This window comes from Podarcis liolepis (genome assembly GCF_965112155.1).
Source record: "Podarcis liolepis genome assembly, chromosome: 2".
Lineage (NCBI taxonomy): Eukaryota > Metazoa > Chordata > Lepidosauria > Squamata > Lacertidae > Podarcis > Podarcis liolepis.
The window spans coordinates 29071000-29086069 of NC_139555.1; the positions used below are offsets into that span (position 1 = coordinate 29071000).

Here is a 15070-nt window from a genome sequence, read left to right on the forward strand (position 1 = left end):
GCTAGGTGGGCAGGAGCTGGGACTGAGCAACGGGAGCTCATCCAGTCGCGGGGATTCGAATCGCCGACCTTCTGATCGGCAAGTCCTAGGCTCTGTGGTTTAGACCACAGCGCTACCCACATCCCTGCAGCTGTGGTAGGCACTGCTCAAATTAAGGAGGATGAAAATCAAACTCTTTAGGGTCAGACTCGATATGAAGTTAAATGTGTCCTTGTATCTATCGTGCAGCTTAAAGGCATGCTCGTTGGGGAGGGTTTGGGTGCGTTGTGATAATCAATGACATCAGAGCAGGCAAGGGAGAGTGAATGCAACACATGCACACGTTTCTCTCATCCGTTCTGAGGAAGATCCCTCTGAAGTTAGCAGTGGAGGGCTGGTCCATTAGGGCAAATGGGGCAGTGCCCAGCTAAGTGCAGCCAGCCTGCCTTCTTACTTACAACCAGCCCAGGAGTGACAGTGGCAATCTGCTTTCTTTTTCTTAGTCTCAGTGTTGCCCTCAGCAGGGAGGAACCTGAGGCCTCCTCCTGTAGGCCTCTCTGCCTTCCGCCCCATCAAGCCTCAATTCAGACACCACTGGAAGTGAGAATGTGACTTTGGGAAGAAATCCTAGCCCAACTGACACATAAAAAGCACCTGGGATCAGCAGTGTGGGCAGCAGAATGTGTTCAGCTGATGATGAGGCCTACTGCTATTTGTCCAGGGAAGCAGAACCCTTCCTCACAGGACAGAGACCCAGTTTGTGGGGGTTTGCAGATCTGCCACTAGCTTTCCTTCTTTCCCGTCCTGTCCCCCCCCCCAAGACCCCAATGAGGGTGAAACAAAAGCAAAGAGTCAAGACAAAGGAGGACGCAGTAGCCACTGAGCTAAAACAGAAGGCTTTTATTTGCCTTGGACAGGAAAGGACCAAAGTAGCATTTTCCTTTGGCGCAAAACCCACTAGGCTCTTAACGGTTCCTAACTGGAAAGCTAGCAGGAAGGTCCAGGGAGAGAGAAAATATCTTGTCAGGATTTGGGCAGGCTGTGAAACATGCACAAGCATTTCCGGTTCGATTTCAGTCTTGTCCAAAAACGCAGGCAAACCGTTCTCCTTTCCCCACCAAAAGCAGTCAGTCTACTACCAGGCAAAGTGGGGAGCAGCTAGGCCAAAGCTAAATTTGATGAACACAGACCAAAGGATGGCTTGCGACAAAGGAGGAAGCACGTGCCTCTTAACCATAATCACCCCTTAAGAGTTTGGAGAGCTGGTCTCGCTCCGTCGCCATAGTTGGAGTCTGCCACTGCCGGGCCAGGTGAGATATAATCGCTCTGGGGCAGGTAGCCTGGGCCTGGAAAGAAACCTATTCAAGGGCTGGGTAGCATTTTGTGACTAACGGGCTGGTTTTCCAGTTTGGAGAGAGGCCTCTCTCAGCACGCCCTGACAGCAAGCTGCAGATTCCCCCCACACCCACCCACTGCATCCTGCAAAAATATTAATAATAGGGAGAGATCTTTCAAAAAGTGCAACATGATCATAGACAGGTAAGTTCCATCATCCCACCCCCAGCACAGCATTCTTGCGTAGGGAAATGGGAGGCCGTTCTTCTTGGTCTCTTCTACTTTTTCTTTGGAACCTTTTCCTTTGTGACCATATCGGAAAACTCTGCAATAGAAACAGGCAGATGAAGTAGGTAGGTCTGGTGTCTGGGGTGGGGGCTGCATTTAAGGAAGTTATTCATTAACTTTTTGCCTCCCCATTAAAAAAAAAAAAGTATGAATAAGCCAGTTCATAAATTTTGGGGACCACCACCAGTTCTACAGACAGAGCCCAAGTGCATGAGCAGCTAAATATTATTAATGCCCTGGGCTCCTCTGGGAGAAAGGGCAGGATATAAATTGAATTGATTGATTAACTAGTTCAGTGTTGGTGAGCAGACATTACTTGAGGGGAAACTCAAACTAGGGGCTTATTTATCTCTGCTTACTTTTCTTCTCTTTCCAGGCATGGTCTGCTATTTAAAGCTCCATGTCTGAGCATCCCCCCCTCCTTTTTTTTTTTGCTCTGGAGCTTTCCCTGCAAAAGCCTGCTCTTTAAAGCTCAATCGGAGCAAATATCAATCCATGGAAAACCTGAATTGACACTGAGCACTAAAGCGCAGACCTGGAAAGAGCAGGGTAAAAGATAAGTGTGGGTAAGCCCTAGCCTAGGAGATGTAAAAAGGCTAGCATAGGGGATTTGGGGGGTAATGGTTGCGAGACAGGCAATGTATTTGACCTGTATTGCTTACCAAAGTGCCCATCAAAAGTGGCCGCAGCCTATGTTTAGGCTTCTCTCACTCTCTTTTTTAAATGCTTTATTAGTTTTAAAAACAAGGCACTACACAACAATCAACAAAAGGCAATCCAAAATTAACACTGCCTATTTCTAGGCTTCTCACTTCCCACCTGTTCCAGGGCCGCTTGTCCCAACAGTATTCCCTGGCAGTTTATATAACTTTGCCAAGATTATCTTCTGAGTACCTGGTTCTAGTGATGTCCTTTGGATCAGCCCCAGATGTGGTGATCAAATCTCAGCAGGAGCTCTTCTGCCACATTTTGCATTTGCTTAGGCTTACATGCCTTTCCCCTTACAGTATTGGATACAGGGAACTGGGCAGGTAGACCCATCCAGTTCTAAATAGTACTAGGCGCCCTCTGCTTCTGAGCCCCCAGTGCTGTATACCCCAGAGATGCCCCCATCACTGCCATGATACATTCTCTGCCCACCTTCAAAATCAATCCGGCCATCCCCATCTGTGTCAGCTGCTTGGATAATGGCTTCAGCCTCTTCATCTGATAAGGGCACCACTGGCATATTGCTGGGCACTGTTTGTAAGATGTACCTAAGGGCAGGAGGGAAAAGCTGAGCCTCAGGGAGTGGAAGCATGTGGTCCTGCGATTACTCTTCAGTCAGTAGCAGAGCCAGTATCACAAATGCATTGCAGGGGGCTGGACCAGATAACCCTTGGGATCCCTTCCAGGGCTACAAATCTAAGGTTCTATGAATTGGAGCGTCTTGTTTTGCAAGATATTCTAGCTCAGGGGTGGGGAACCTGGGGCTCCATCAGCCCCATAACTAATGGTAAGGGATGATGTGAGCTGTTGTCCCAACACCAGTTGTTCGGCCACAGGTTCCCTGTTCCTGTTCCAGGCTATACAGTAGGCTTGTTTTTCCACATCTCATGTAGCAGAGACATCTGCTCTTCTGGGACATCTCTTTTCTCCTGCTTTGGGATACAGGATTGCAGCAAGAAAAGAAAGGGGGAGAGGGGGAAGCTGAATTGCTGACAGACCTGGATGCCTATAGTTAAGCATGCAGGATGTGTCTTAATCGTCTTAGCCAAGGTTATCAAGTGCAATAGAGAACAGAGTTTGTCATTATTATAGATAGAAGTGGGTTTTGGCAGTGCAGCCTGACATGCCAGGATGATAAGAGTAGTGAGCCCAAACGTTTTCTGCAATAATGATTTCAGGCAGGGCTCTCCTGCGTTTTGTCATCCAAACACATGGGGTGAGGATTGACCGGGGAACGTATCCCAGTTCTCTCTGAACAGAACTGGCCCTCTTGAGTCCAAGAAAAATGACAGACAAGCAGCAGGTAGGTTGCCACAGGGAGGGTAATTTGACACCCAAAAGTGTGCCAAAAGGAGTGTAACCTATGGGAAAGCATTGGTCAGAAATATGTATTTTTTCAGTGCTGGGTCTCATCAGTTCGCATATCTATCCTGGCTAAGGCTGGGCGATAGATCGTTCAAAACTGGTTTGAAGCCTGTATTGTGATATTGGTTTCATAATTTTTGACCTGGCAATATATCACGAAGTGTGTGTGTGCGTGCACACGTGCTATGCAAAAATCACAATGTGGGGAAAACTGTGCAGCCAGCCAATGCCTCTACATAGCTCCATCCTTATTTCACACATTGTGATATACTGGTATATTTTGATGTTTAGCTGGTGATAGATCACAATGTCGAAAGCCAGATATTGCCCAGCCCTAATCCAGGCCACTCTGCGGGGCATTTGGTTCCCAAACCAACACTTAAAGGTCTCAGGCAAGCCCAGCTACCTGAGATCCTTTTTAGCTTCGAGTCTGAAAAAAGGTAATCCATAGCGATTAAGTAACCTTCCAAAAATTATGTGTATGTAGAAATTATTCTGCGTTGTAAGAATAATGAATGGGTGATACCCAATGCTTGTCATTCACAGAGCAGACCCACTGAAATCAACGGAGTTAAGCACATCGATTTCAATATGCAGTGGTGCCCCGCAAGACGAATGCCTCGCAAGACGGAAAACTCGCTAGACGAAAGAGTTTTCTGTTTTGGAGGTGCTTCGCAAAACGAATTTCCTATGGGCTTGCTTCGCAAGACGACAATGTCTTGCGAGTTCCTGCTGGTTTTTTCCCCTCCCCCCCCTTTTCTAAGCCGCTAAGCCGCTTATCAGCTGATCCGATCAGCAGATAAGCCGCTAAAAGCCGCTAATAGCGCTAATCCGCTAATCCGTCAATGGGCTTGCTTCGCAAGACGAAAAAACCGCTAGACGAAGAGAATCACAGAACGGATTCTTTTCGTCTTGCGAGGCACCACTGTACTCTCGGTTTGACCAATGTTGGGTGTCGTCCCAGGTTGACTCCTCCTGGCACTTGGCAACACTCCACAGCACAGGTTTCTTACTTTATTTCATTCCACTCAATGAATCCACTCCCGTCTTTGTCAAGCACTTGGAAGGCCTTTCGCAAGTGTATCTCCCGGTCATCTGATGTCAGAAACTGCCGCATATATTCAAAGAACTTGGCGTAGTTGAATGAAGCTGCAACAGATTGGGTGGCTTTTAATTCAAAAACTGCTTTGTTACGGTGAGGTGGATTTTGGGGGCTGAAGGACTTTACAGAAGTGAGGCGAGCAAGCTCTGACTTCCCATACAAGGCGCAGCTACCCAGACCTCCAAAATGGGGCCCCAAAGGAAAAGAACCTGTAGACACTGAACCAAAGATTTACATTTATTTAGCAGTATGGTTCATATTTATGATGATCTCTTGTAGATTAGTTAACCTCCTGTTATACTCATTAATCTGTTGTCCACCCTTTGAGTTCAGGTTTGTGAGGAGTGTTCTTCTAATCTTTTTCAGGCCAAAGGCTGCACTGACCTCTGAGGACCATGTGTCAAGGTGGGCATGGCTGAAGTAAAAAGGTGGGTGTGGCCAATTAAAAGAGACACATTTTGGGGATCTGGAGGGTTACAAAAGCCATTCAGCACCACAGTGAGGTACCTATGAGAGAGGTATATGCACACACAATATTTGTTAAAATCTATCACATTGGGTGGCCCATGTGGGAACGATCAGTAAATACTTTTTGAAATAATGGGGGGGGGGAATCCAGGGAGGGACTGTATGCAACCTTTGGGTTGTGTGGTTGAAGGTCAGTGTAAAGGACTGGGGAGTGCTTGTTGCTCCAGATGAGCTAATCTAAACATCTCTTGCAGATATGCACCGTGGCTTGCACCCATAATCTGCTCCTTACCATGATGCCTCATGTCTGAAGGCAGCAGGTCAATATCCTTGTCAGACAGGGATGCCCCCATGGCCAAGGCCATCTTCTTGACTTGGCAAGTAAAATCGTCCGCCATACCGTTGTTGCTACAAAAGAAATGGAGTGCGGATGTAAGACGATGCAGTTGTATCGCACATAACGCATCAGCAACACTAGTCTGACTTGAGTGTTCCCCCTTGTCTCATCACAATCTCCTCCAAGCAACTTCTCTGCAGAGAGGGGGGGGCAGGTAGAGAAGTGGAAGAAGCCAAACAAATCCCAGCAACTCAAAAGCTGCAGGTGAATCTTAGGAACTGCTTCAAAGCAGTGTTTATGAAGCACATTCCAGTGTGGAAAGTGCTTCACATAAATATCTCTGCAATCCTTATGACAGCCCTATAAGATGATCATGCTTAATACTTGTACGGTACTTTCAAATGTTCAAAGCACTTCATGCGCATTACTGAGTTGCTGTTCCTTGCAATAACCCTGCAAGGTAAGTCAGCATTACTGCAGGTGGGGCGAGGGAACTGAGACTCAGAGTGACTCCTTCTCCTCATGGCGGGTAAGACAGTTAAACTAGGTGCTTTGTGATTTGTACTGCTGCCACCAGTCTCTTGTACTCTTCCTTGGTCTTTTCCTCAAGGAAGGCCCATGGCTCAGTGTTCCAATCCACGCCATATCCAAGTAGGACTGGGAGAGTCTTCTTTCTGAAACTCTGGGGAGTCATTGCCAATTGCAGTCTTCAGCTAGATGGCCCGATTGTCCTACTCAGAATAAGGCCGCTTCCTTTGCTCTTCTCTATATGCTACAGTGGTACCTTGGGTTACAGACACTTCAGGTTACAGACTCTGCTAACCCAGAAATAGTACCTCGGGTTAAGAACTTTGCTTCAGGATGAGAACAGACATTATGCGGTGGCAGCAGGAGGCCCCATTAGCTAAAGTGGTCCTTCAGGCTAAGAACAGTTTCAGGTTAAGAACGGACCTCCGGAATGAATAAAATTCTTAATCCGAGGTACCACTGTATTTTTATTTACTCCACAGAAATCTGTCTTGAATTTGCTTCTGAAACAAGTTAACCAGTAAAGCTATCATAAAGTGTTTTTTTAAAAAACAACAGCAACAACACAACAACATAAAACTTAAGGATACTTTTTAGGATGTTCAATCTTACAATGTAACCAACTACGGTACATATACTAATTTAGAGTTGTTGCAGGGTTATCTGGTTCAGTAATGAGGGGTGGAACTGGTGAACAGCAGGGCCCAAGGGCAATTCAATTTCATCAGTGTGCAAAAGCCAAGACTCATTTTCCTCCACTCACACCCTTTGTTGAGGGTGAAGGAACACATAATGTTTTTTTTCAAGAGCAACACTCTCTTGGCATTCTCCCCAGTTGTGTCTTTCCTTTCCTCTGCTCTGTCAAACTCCTTGATTATTATTTTTTTAAAAAAGGTTCTTCAACTTTACAAGAAAGCCAACTATGCAATGCACTGATTCCTCCCCGCCCCCCCCGACATTATTATGTTACCAATAAATCTCTCCCCCACCAGCAATCCCCAGAGTAATTTTGCACTGTTTCCTTTCTAAAATTAATACGGTGGTGAACAGACAAATAAAGGCATGAATGGTCATGCAGAACACGGTTGTTTCTTAAAGGCTTGTAGCTCATCTCGCGCATGAGTGGGGGATGAGGTACAAATTAATGGCCGAGTCAGCATTCAGCTTGCTAGCACGCAGGGTCAGCCCAATACGTTTTGGCACCTGAGGCGAACCACAAAATGGGAAGAAGGGGTGAGGGAAGAAGGGCATCAGGAACAAAGGGAGGGGGCAGGTCAAATCAGATGGTTGAAGTGGGAATCAAAGGCCAATTGCGGTTGGGAAAGGTGCCTGCCCTAAATCACACCGGGAAGGTGCAGCTCCACCCCAGAAGGCAGCCTCCACCATTTCTTCTCTAGGGGTGGGAGGAGACCAGCAATGCCTCCTTATTTGCCAAGAGGTTGCTGTAGAGGTGGCAAGAGGGGGCTGCTGAAGAGGAGTCAGATCTGGTCTCCAAGGAGTGTGCTGCAGGCATTGCTGTGACTGCGATAGCATTCCTTGGAGGCCAGATATGTTGTCCCTGTGGATCCTGCCACCTGAGGCAGTCGCCTCACCTTGTCTCATGGGTGGGCCATCCCTGCTAGTATGTTGTTAATAATAATAATAATAATAATAATAATAATTAATAATAATTTTATACCCCACCCTCCCTGGCCAAAACCGGGCTCAGAGCAGCTATCACCAAATGTTTAACATGTTTACATAAAATTAATCAATTAAAATACCTCCTAAAATCAAATCAGGATCAGAATAAAATCCAATCAGATGACAACTCACAGATTAGCGTTGGGGGCCTTAAATGCTCACCAGGCCCAACTGTGGACACTTGAGTTTTGAAGCCAGGATCACCCTACAGCTAAGGAAGGGGGGCCACCTGTGCATCACTGAAAAAAGGAAGATGCATCGCCCAAAAAGAGGGCACTTACTTGCATAAAATTTGCATAACTGATATAGGTCCAAAGCTGGGAATAATCACCACAATTTAAATAGAAACACAATATCTGTCACTATAGAGGTGAAGACTGTGATGGGTGACCTATGTGCTTGCTCAGTCTGCAGTCCAGTTTTATCTTGCTCTCCCTTCTTTATCTTTGAATTGGATTTGGATGGGACAGCCCTTCAGATATAGTACTCCTTTAAAAAGAGGACTGTCCCCATGAGGAAGAACACACAGCCACCCTGTAACTGAGAGAGACAGGGCCAGCCCTGTCATTTGGCAGAGTAAGGCTACTGCCTCAGGCAGATGATGTGGTGGGTGGAGTGTGGACAGAGCTGTGGTCAACACATGGCCAGGCTTGTACTCATTAAGCTAGTCTACTGCCCTCAGGGGCAGTGGTCGAACTCTGTCTCATCACCCCTGCTGAAGTATTTGTCAACTGCCTGCTTCTTCGACTTTCCTATATGGGATGCAGGAGGCACCATTTTGTCCTTAGGCCGCAACATTCCTAAGGTCAGCCCTGGTGAGGGAGATGCCATGAGCAGTTGTTTTATATTAAATTTTATGTTCCTCCTAAGATACATGACTTCTAGGTTCTGTGGGAGAGGGGCTGAACCCTGAAGAATCAAAACTTTAATAATGTACACACTGACTAGCTTTTTAAAAGGGCACAAACACCCAAAATCCATCCAAGGCAGAAGAGAACATAAATTTACTAGGGAAAGATGCAACTCTGCCCCCCCCCCAACACCCTACCAGTACTTTCCCTGGTAAATAGGGACAATGGAGCATATGTAGATTGCATGATTATTAAAAGAGAGATGTTATTCACTGCCACACAGAGAAGGGGAAAGAGCCTCCGGATTAATTTGCAGCTGCATGGATATTCTGTAGAATATTCAGGAAAGCCTGCTTCTGTGGGGAAGAACAAACAGGCAACTGAATGCATCATTTAGACGAGTTGAGTGATTGCTGTCATTGTCAGCTTTGATGGAAAGTCTGGACGAGCATATGCCAGGGGTGATTAAGGACTGCCATTAATTGCCTCAAGGCTTGTGCTAGACAACATCTTTAGGAACTCATTCAGAACTGCTCCTCCACTCCTAAGACAAGCCACTATGTCTTCTGGTTCATACTGCCTTGCAGGAAGAGGGGCGTGTAGCATCTTCCCTCCATCTATGAAACCGTTTGCCTTCACAGAGGTGAATCTTGGGTGATATAGTCGTGCGTGTGCGTCTGGATTCAGCCCCACATGGTGGAGTCATGCTATTTACCGAGATTATCTCCCGTTTAATCCAAGAGAAGGAAGCTTTCAATTGCCTGCTAAAACCACAGGCAGATTTCAAATTCCAGTAAATCCTGTTGCACTGAGCTAGCTGCTCATCTTGCCAATCAAGCTGACTGGGCTCAGCCTCTTTGGCTCTTTCCCCCTCGCTGGCAGCCAAGCGTCTGCTAGACGAGCTTAACTCCTGGGTGAGTCACCCTCACTTCCCAAACTCTGCAGTGCACACTTCATTTAACAACAACAACAGAACGCCACTGCAAAATGCTGGATTACAAAGGAACATGAGTGGATCAAAAAGGGAGGCTGGTGGTACATTTTTTTTTTGAAAAGGAGATGAAAGACAAGGCCGGCTCCCACTCTCAGTAGCAAGGAAAAAGGAAACCCGAGGGCCCGATCCTGAGGGTGTGGTCTTTTCTCCATTAGGAAATGATGAGTGAGGTTTGTCTGTAGACTGTGGAAGTGTTGACATTTGATTATGCAGAATGTAGGCTGGTGTGATGCAGGAGCTTATAAAAGCAACGTTTGCATCCCATGATAGGAAAGCAGGCCTAGGCAGAAAGGCAATCCCTGCTCCCCACCCCACCCATTCTTCTTCCAGCTGAAACTGGGCGGGGGGGCATTCTGGCACGTCTCTGGCAGGTTCTCCAGAGGGCAGATAAAATTGCATGCAGCTTACAAGCTGCCAGTTGGCCACACTATCCCAGAATCACTGTCACTTGGTATACATGAAAGCATATCGGATAAACCAGGCTGTAAGCATTAGGAAAAACACTGAGCGTTCCCTTTTGGGTTAGATCAAGAGTGGCCAACATGGGCTCCAACTCCCTTCAGCCCCAGCCAGAATACCAGTAGCTCAGGGAAGATGGGAGTTGCAGTATAGAAAGATCTACTATGTAAAAGATATGCAGACGAATGTTAGTTCCCAGCTAAGTCCTGTTCAATGTAGAGAAAGAATGTTGCCTTTGCTGACCCGTGCTGCAAAGGTTTAATCAAGGCCACATTTCAAATTCACACCTACAGTGAACTGTTGCATCCCATAGGAGAAGTTAATATTCTGGATGAATGCATCTGCAGGCAAATCAGCCGTGCCAACGCCAGTTGCCAATTGCACTCCTAGCGTGGCCTCATGGTTGCTGAGTTTGATATGACCTAGGAATTCATTGGGTCGAAATTGTTTTACATATATATTCCACCAAGTTCTTCAAAGTAAAAACTATCATTCAACTTTGGTGAAATACTGTGGGGATTTTTAAAATACTGCTAGGGAACAAATGGAGCTAGACCTAGCTGTGAGCATTTTGAAAAACGGGATTGGAGCAGTGTGTTAGAGGGTTCCTGTTCTTAGCTGGATGAGAAATAGACTTTCATACAGTGTGGCTTCAGGTGTGAGAAGGCTGCAAATCAGTGGCCTGAGAGGGCAACCAGGCTAGATTGGGGTGAAATGTTGCAAACCTAGATCGGTCATGTGCTGACATGTGAAGAACCTTAAGGTGTCCACACCCTGATGTGATCATTTTGTTTCCTAACAATCTTTCCCACCAAGGTGGGCCTCTGTGTGAAACCTGTTGCGTGCAAAGATTGCCTAACTGTAGTTGTCAACCTTCCCTTTTTTTGGTGGGAAATTCCTTTATTCCAGTGCCGTTTCCTGCTGCTTCCTGCTGCTATCCTGGATGTTTAGATATCCCATAGACTGTCCCCGGGACAGGTGAGGCTGCTGTTCCCTTATTTTCAAATCCGAAAGCTGACAGCTATGTGCCTAACCTGTCCCAATCCCCAAAAAATGCAGTACTCCATGACAGTGATAGAACTGGAGATTAGCAGAGTAAACGAACAGTTGCCTGTACTATTGTCCTTCAACAGGCTCTGTCGTAGCTCGTCTTCCCCAGTATTAGCACTCTCCTGATGAAACTGAATGCAGCTGAAACCAAAACTTAGTCCTTTCCTGAAGCTAGGGAAGCAGTGCATTGTGCTTCATGAGCCTGAACTTCTAGGAAACACACATAAGTGTGCAATTGGACAATTCTTGCCTAGCAGCCAGTTGAGTAGGCCTCAGACCTCCTCAAGATTTTCTGCTTCCTTGCCTCACTTGGGTGACAACAACTTGAAGGCCTGTCCTGACCCCACTTAGTCCTCCACACTTTCCTCTTTAAACTCTACGACATATATCCTGACACCCACTCTTCCATATTACTGTAGTGGGAGACTTGTTTATTTCTGTGGCTTGGCTGGGACTCTGAAGAAAGCTCCCCCTCTTGTGCTCGTCTTGACCCTTCCATTGCCTCCTCTAAGGGACTCTTATATTCGCAAGGCAACGTCTTGTGATGTGAACTAGTTCTAGGATTACACACACAGTCTAAATAACTCAGCTTTCCCAATGGACTCCCCATGTTTTGTCGGACTCTGCCTGCCAAGAGTTTATTTAGGAAAGGACAAGGCAGTTCTTCTCCCATGACTTTTGAGCATTCAGGGAGATCAGCCATTTTCATATGAGGTAACTAACTCAGAGACTGTTTTGCTGTTCACAGAACAGAATAGTGAAGCAATCCATTTGGACATGTGAAGGCATGGTAAGGGGATGCTGGTGTGATCCCAGTATTTGGACAAAAATATATTCACTAGTGCTGGTTGCCAAGCCATCTGGCACTGTGGAGGTGTCATTCCATAATATTGCCCATGGATACTCCCGGATGCTGAGAGACCCTCTGTAGGCGTTGTACTTTCTCACCTCTGCTGGAGACATGTCTGGACTACCCTCTTATTTTACTACCCCTCTGGGATTTAAAGGCTCAAGTGTCATTTGCAAAAAGTGCCATGACATGGAGGCCCTCTTGTCTAAAGTAGAAAAGGGGCTTGCTGTATTTGTGTCTTTGATGTTCCACCAGCCCCTTGGTCTATTTGCATCTTTGAAGCCCTCTGCCTTCACGAAACATTTTCTTAACTATCTCTAGCGTTTGAGAGTTGGACTTTTCCAACACTGACATTTTGCAAATCATCTCTCCTCAAGTTCTTTCAGAGACAGCATTTAAATGTCTTCCCCCCATAAAAATAAAACTGCATTTTCCACCCCCTCACCGGCTCTAATTTATTCTATGTCTTAATTTAAAAGGCTGCACTTAGCAAACTGTTGGCACCAAATAACTGCACAGAAGTTGTAGTAGCAGCAAGAGCAGGCTTGTGCATTGGAGTCCTGAGTAGGCAAGGGGGAGTAATTCAATTCAGTTTGCATTTAAGCCGAATCTATCAGATTTGCACTTTCTAAAACCACAGGGGAGCAAAAACCTATTCGAATTTTGTGATGAAGCTCTCCAACCAAACAATGTTTACAAAAAAACATAGATTGCAGACCCTCCAAGTGTCCCTATTTTCCAGAGACATTCCTGATTTAGAGAAGCCATCTCGGTTTCTGATTTGATTCCAGAATTTCCCACTTTTCCTTAGGATGTCCCTGTTTTCATCGGATAAATGTTGGAGGGTATGAGATTGGAGACAAACGTGCAGACAAGGGAATACATTGGTGATGATAACATACAAAAATGCTTTGTAGTAGGAGGAATTGCCTGCAGAAATGTGTAGATTGGTCAAAACTGCATACAAACATGTTTATCAGAAGAAATTCACCCAAGATTGTTGAAGAATTTTCATGAGGACTTTTAAAAATAAAATTTGCAGGTTGCTGTAGAAATGTGGAGAACTGAATCCAAGACTGGGAAAAGGAGAAACAGAGATCTGAAATGGGCAGATTGTTCCATCTCCAGTCCTGAGCCTGTGGGTGTAGCCAAAGCATCACATACACAGGCCTTGTTTAAGGGTCACATTTAGCCATCGTTAGCTATCGTTAATGGCTTACATTACAGGTTAAAAAAAGGGTAAAGGGACCCCTGACCATTAAGTCCAGTTGTGGACGACTCTGGGGTTGCAGTGCTCATCTCGCTTTACTGGCCGAGGGAGCCGGCGTTTGTCCGCAGACAGCTTCCGGGTCATGTGGCCAGCATGACTAAGTCGCTTCTGGCGAAACCAGAGCAGCACACGGAAACGCCGTTTACCTTCCCACCAGAGCAGTACCTATTTATCTACTTGCACTTTGACGTGCTTTTGAACTGCTAGGTTGGAAGGAGCAGGGACTGAACAAGATAGCTAATAGCTTTGCTCCTCCCCTAGCAGCAGCAACAAAGAATGACCCCTGACTTAGCACTACATCCAAACTATGGATTATAGTTTCTCATCTGAATCCAAAGTTTGTTCTTGGCTTCCCAGTCAGGGTTTAACTGAGCAAAACAAACCACAATATCTATATTGGACATAACACTATGCCAAGGTCCACGGCCTGTTGCATCCCACTCTCATACTAAAGGAACAGCGACCCAGGAGCCATCTCCTAATTCACAGTACGCCATTAATCAGGGTATAGCATGAAGAGCCAACTGGCCCCCACTTTTCAAAATCCCCTCCTTCACAAACAAACAAACAAACATCAGTATGCATCTGCCACTACCCTTTATCTTGGCTATCCTTTCCACAGCAATACCACCACCAATTCCTTTATTGCAACTTTCAATCAGTGGTTTCAGCACCTGTTGCCTGAAATACCATGGGATGTTAGCTTTTCAATGTGTTGGTTTTCCATAGCCATCCGACCTATGCTGTGCACCGCAGGTGTTCCATGTGAGCCAGGGTCACTGATTTGATTAAATGCCAACAGCCTTTTTTGGTTCATAGAACATCCCTTCGACAAAGCTAGTATTCCTAACCAGTTTACTAAGCTCTCGAACTGTTCTAGCTCTCAGAACTGGATTGTTTGACTGCCTTCACTAGTTCCACTCTTTCCCTCTTTCACTAATCACAGGGATTTTCTGAGTGTGACTCTTAATGCTCTTGGAAAAACTTAGCGGTTATTCTCTAACTGTACCCTCCCTCTGGCTACCATATTAATACATTAGCTTGCCTCTCTCTAGGCATTGACTATATCCACAGCAAGCACTTACCTCCCGCAGAATTTCCTCAGGCTGTGTCTTGGAGGCTCCTTTTTGGAAAGCTAAAACCACCTCCCTGGCTTTTATAAGCCCAGGTCCCTTTGCTCAGCTTTGCTATTTATGGCAAGATGCACCTGTCAGGGATGCATCCTGCAATTCTCCTGGGCCCTTTCAAGACGCCAATGGGTCATCTTCCGGGGTTGCATGGTATTATCAATTGCTGCTGGCAACTGGATGCTCGGCATCAGATATCATATTGGCCAAAGCGAAGATCTGTGGAGTATGCTCTCCACCAGACAAACAAACAAACAGGCAAACAAGTTTACCATTATGCAGCAGAAACCAGTCCTTTCCCATGAAATGGGCTGGAATGACGAGGATCATGCTCTGCCATATTGTCAGTTCCTGTTCCCAGCTTTTCAGAGGAGTAGGGAGGCGTTTTCCCCAGATTAAAATAAGAGCAAAAGCAAGTTTAATTTGAAACACATTAACTGAATTAGCAACTCCCATTTATGAATGTGTACCCCATCTTTCCATCCAAAGTTTCTCAACATGGCTAACACTATAAAGTATCAAACAAAATTTAAAACATATAGACATGCTAGATGCACTCATTGTTGGCTACTACAAAAGGGGCTGGGGGTATTGTTTTCCTTCTTGTTGAATCTTATGGTCCTGTATATATCCAAAAGATTAATAAAATATATTGTTGTTTTTTAAATGTGAAGAG

General features: G+C 45.8%; 1 protein-coding gene across 1 annotated transcript; it reads right to left on the minus strand.

Annotated features, from left to right (window-relative positions):
• Positions 1-864: 864 nt before the first annotated feature.
• Positions 865-14435, minus strand: PVALEF (parvalbumin like EF-hand containing). The gene is made up of 5 exons (XM_083490611.1): positions 14353-14435; positions 5538-5653; positions 4689-4824; positions 2743-2858; positions 865-1639 (listed from the first exon to the last, which is right to left on the minus strand). The coding sequence occupies exons 2-5, from the start codon at positions 5641-5643 to the stop codon at positions 1593-1595; spliced, it is 405 nt and encodes a 134-aa protein (XP_083346737.1). The 5' UTR covers positions 5644-5653; positions 14353-14435; the 3' UTR covers positions 865-1592.
• Between the last annotated feature and the right edge of the window lie 635 nt (positions 14436-15070).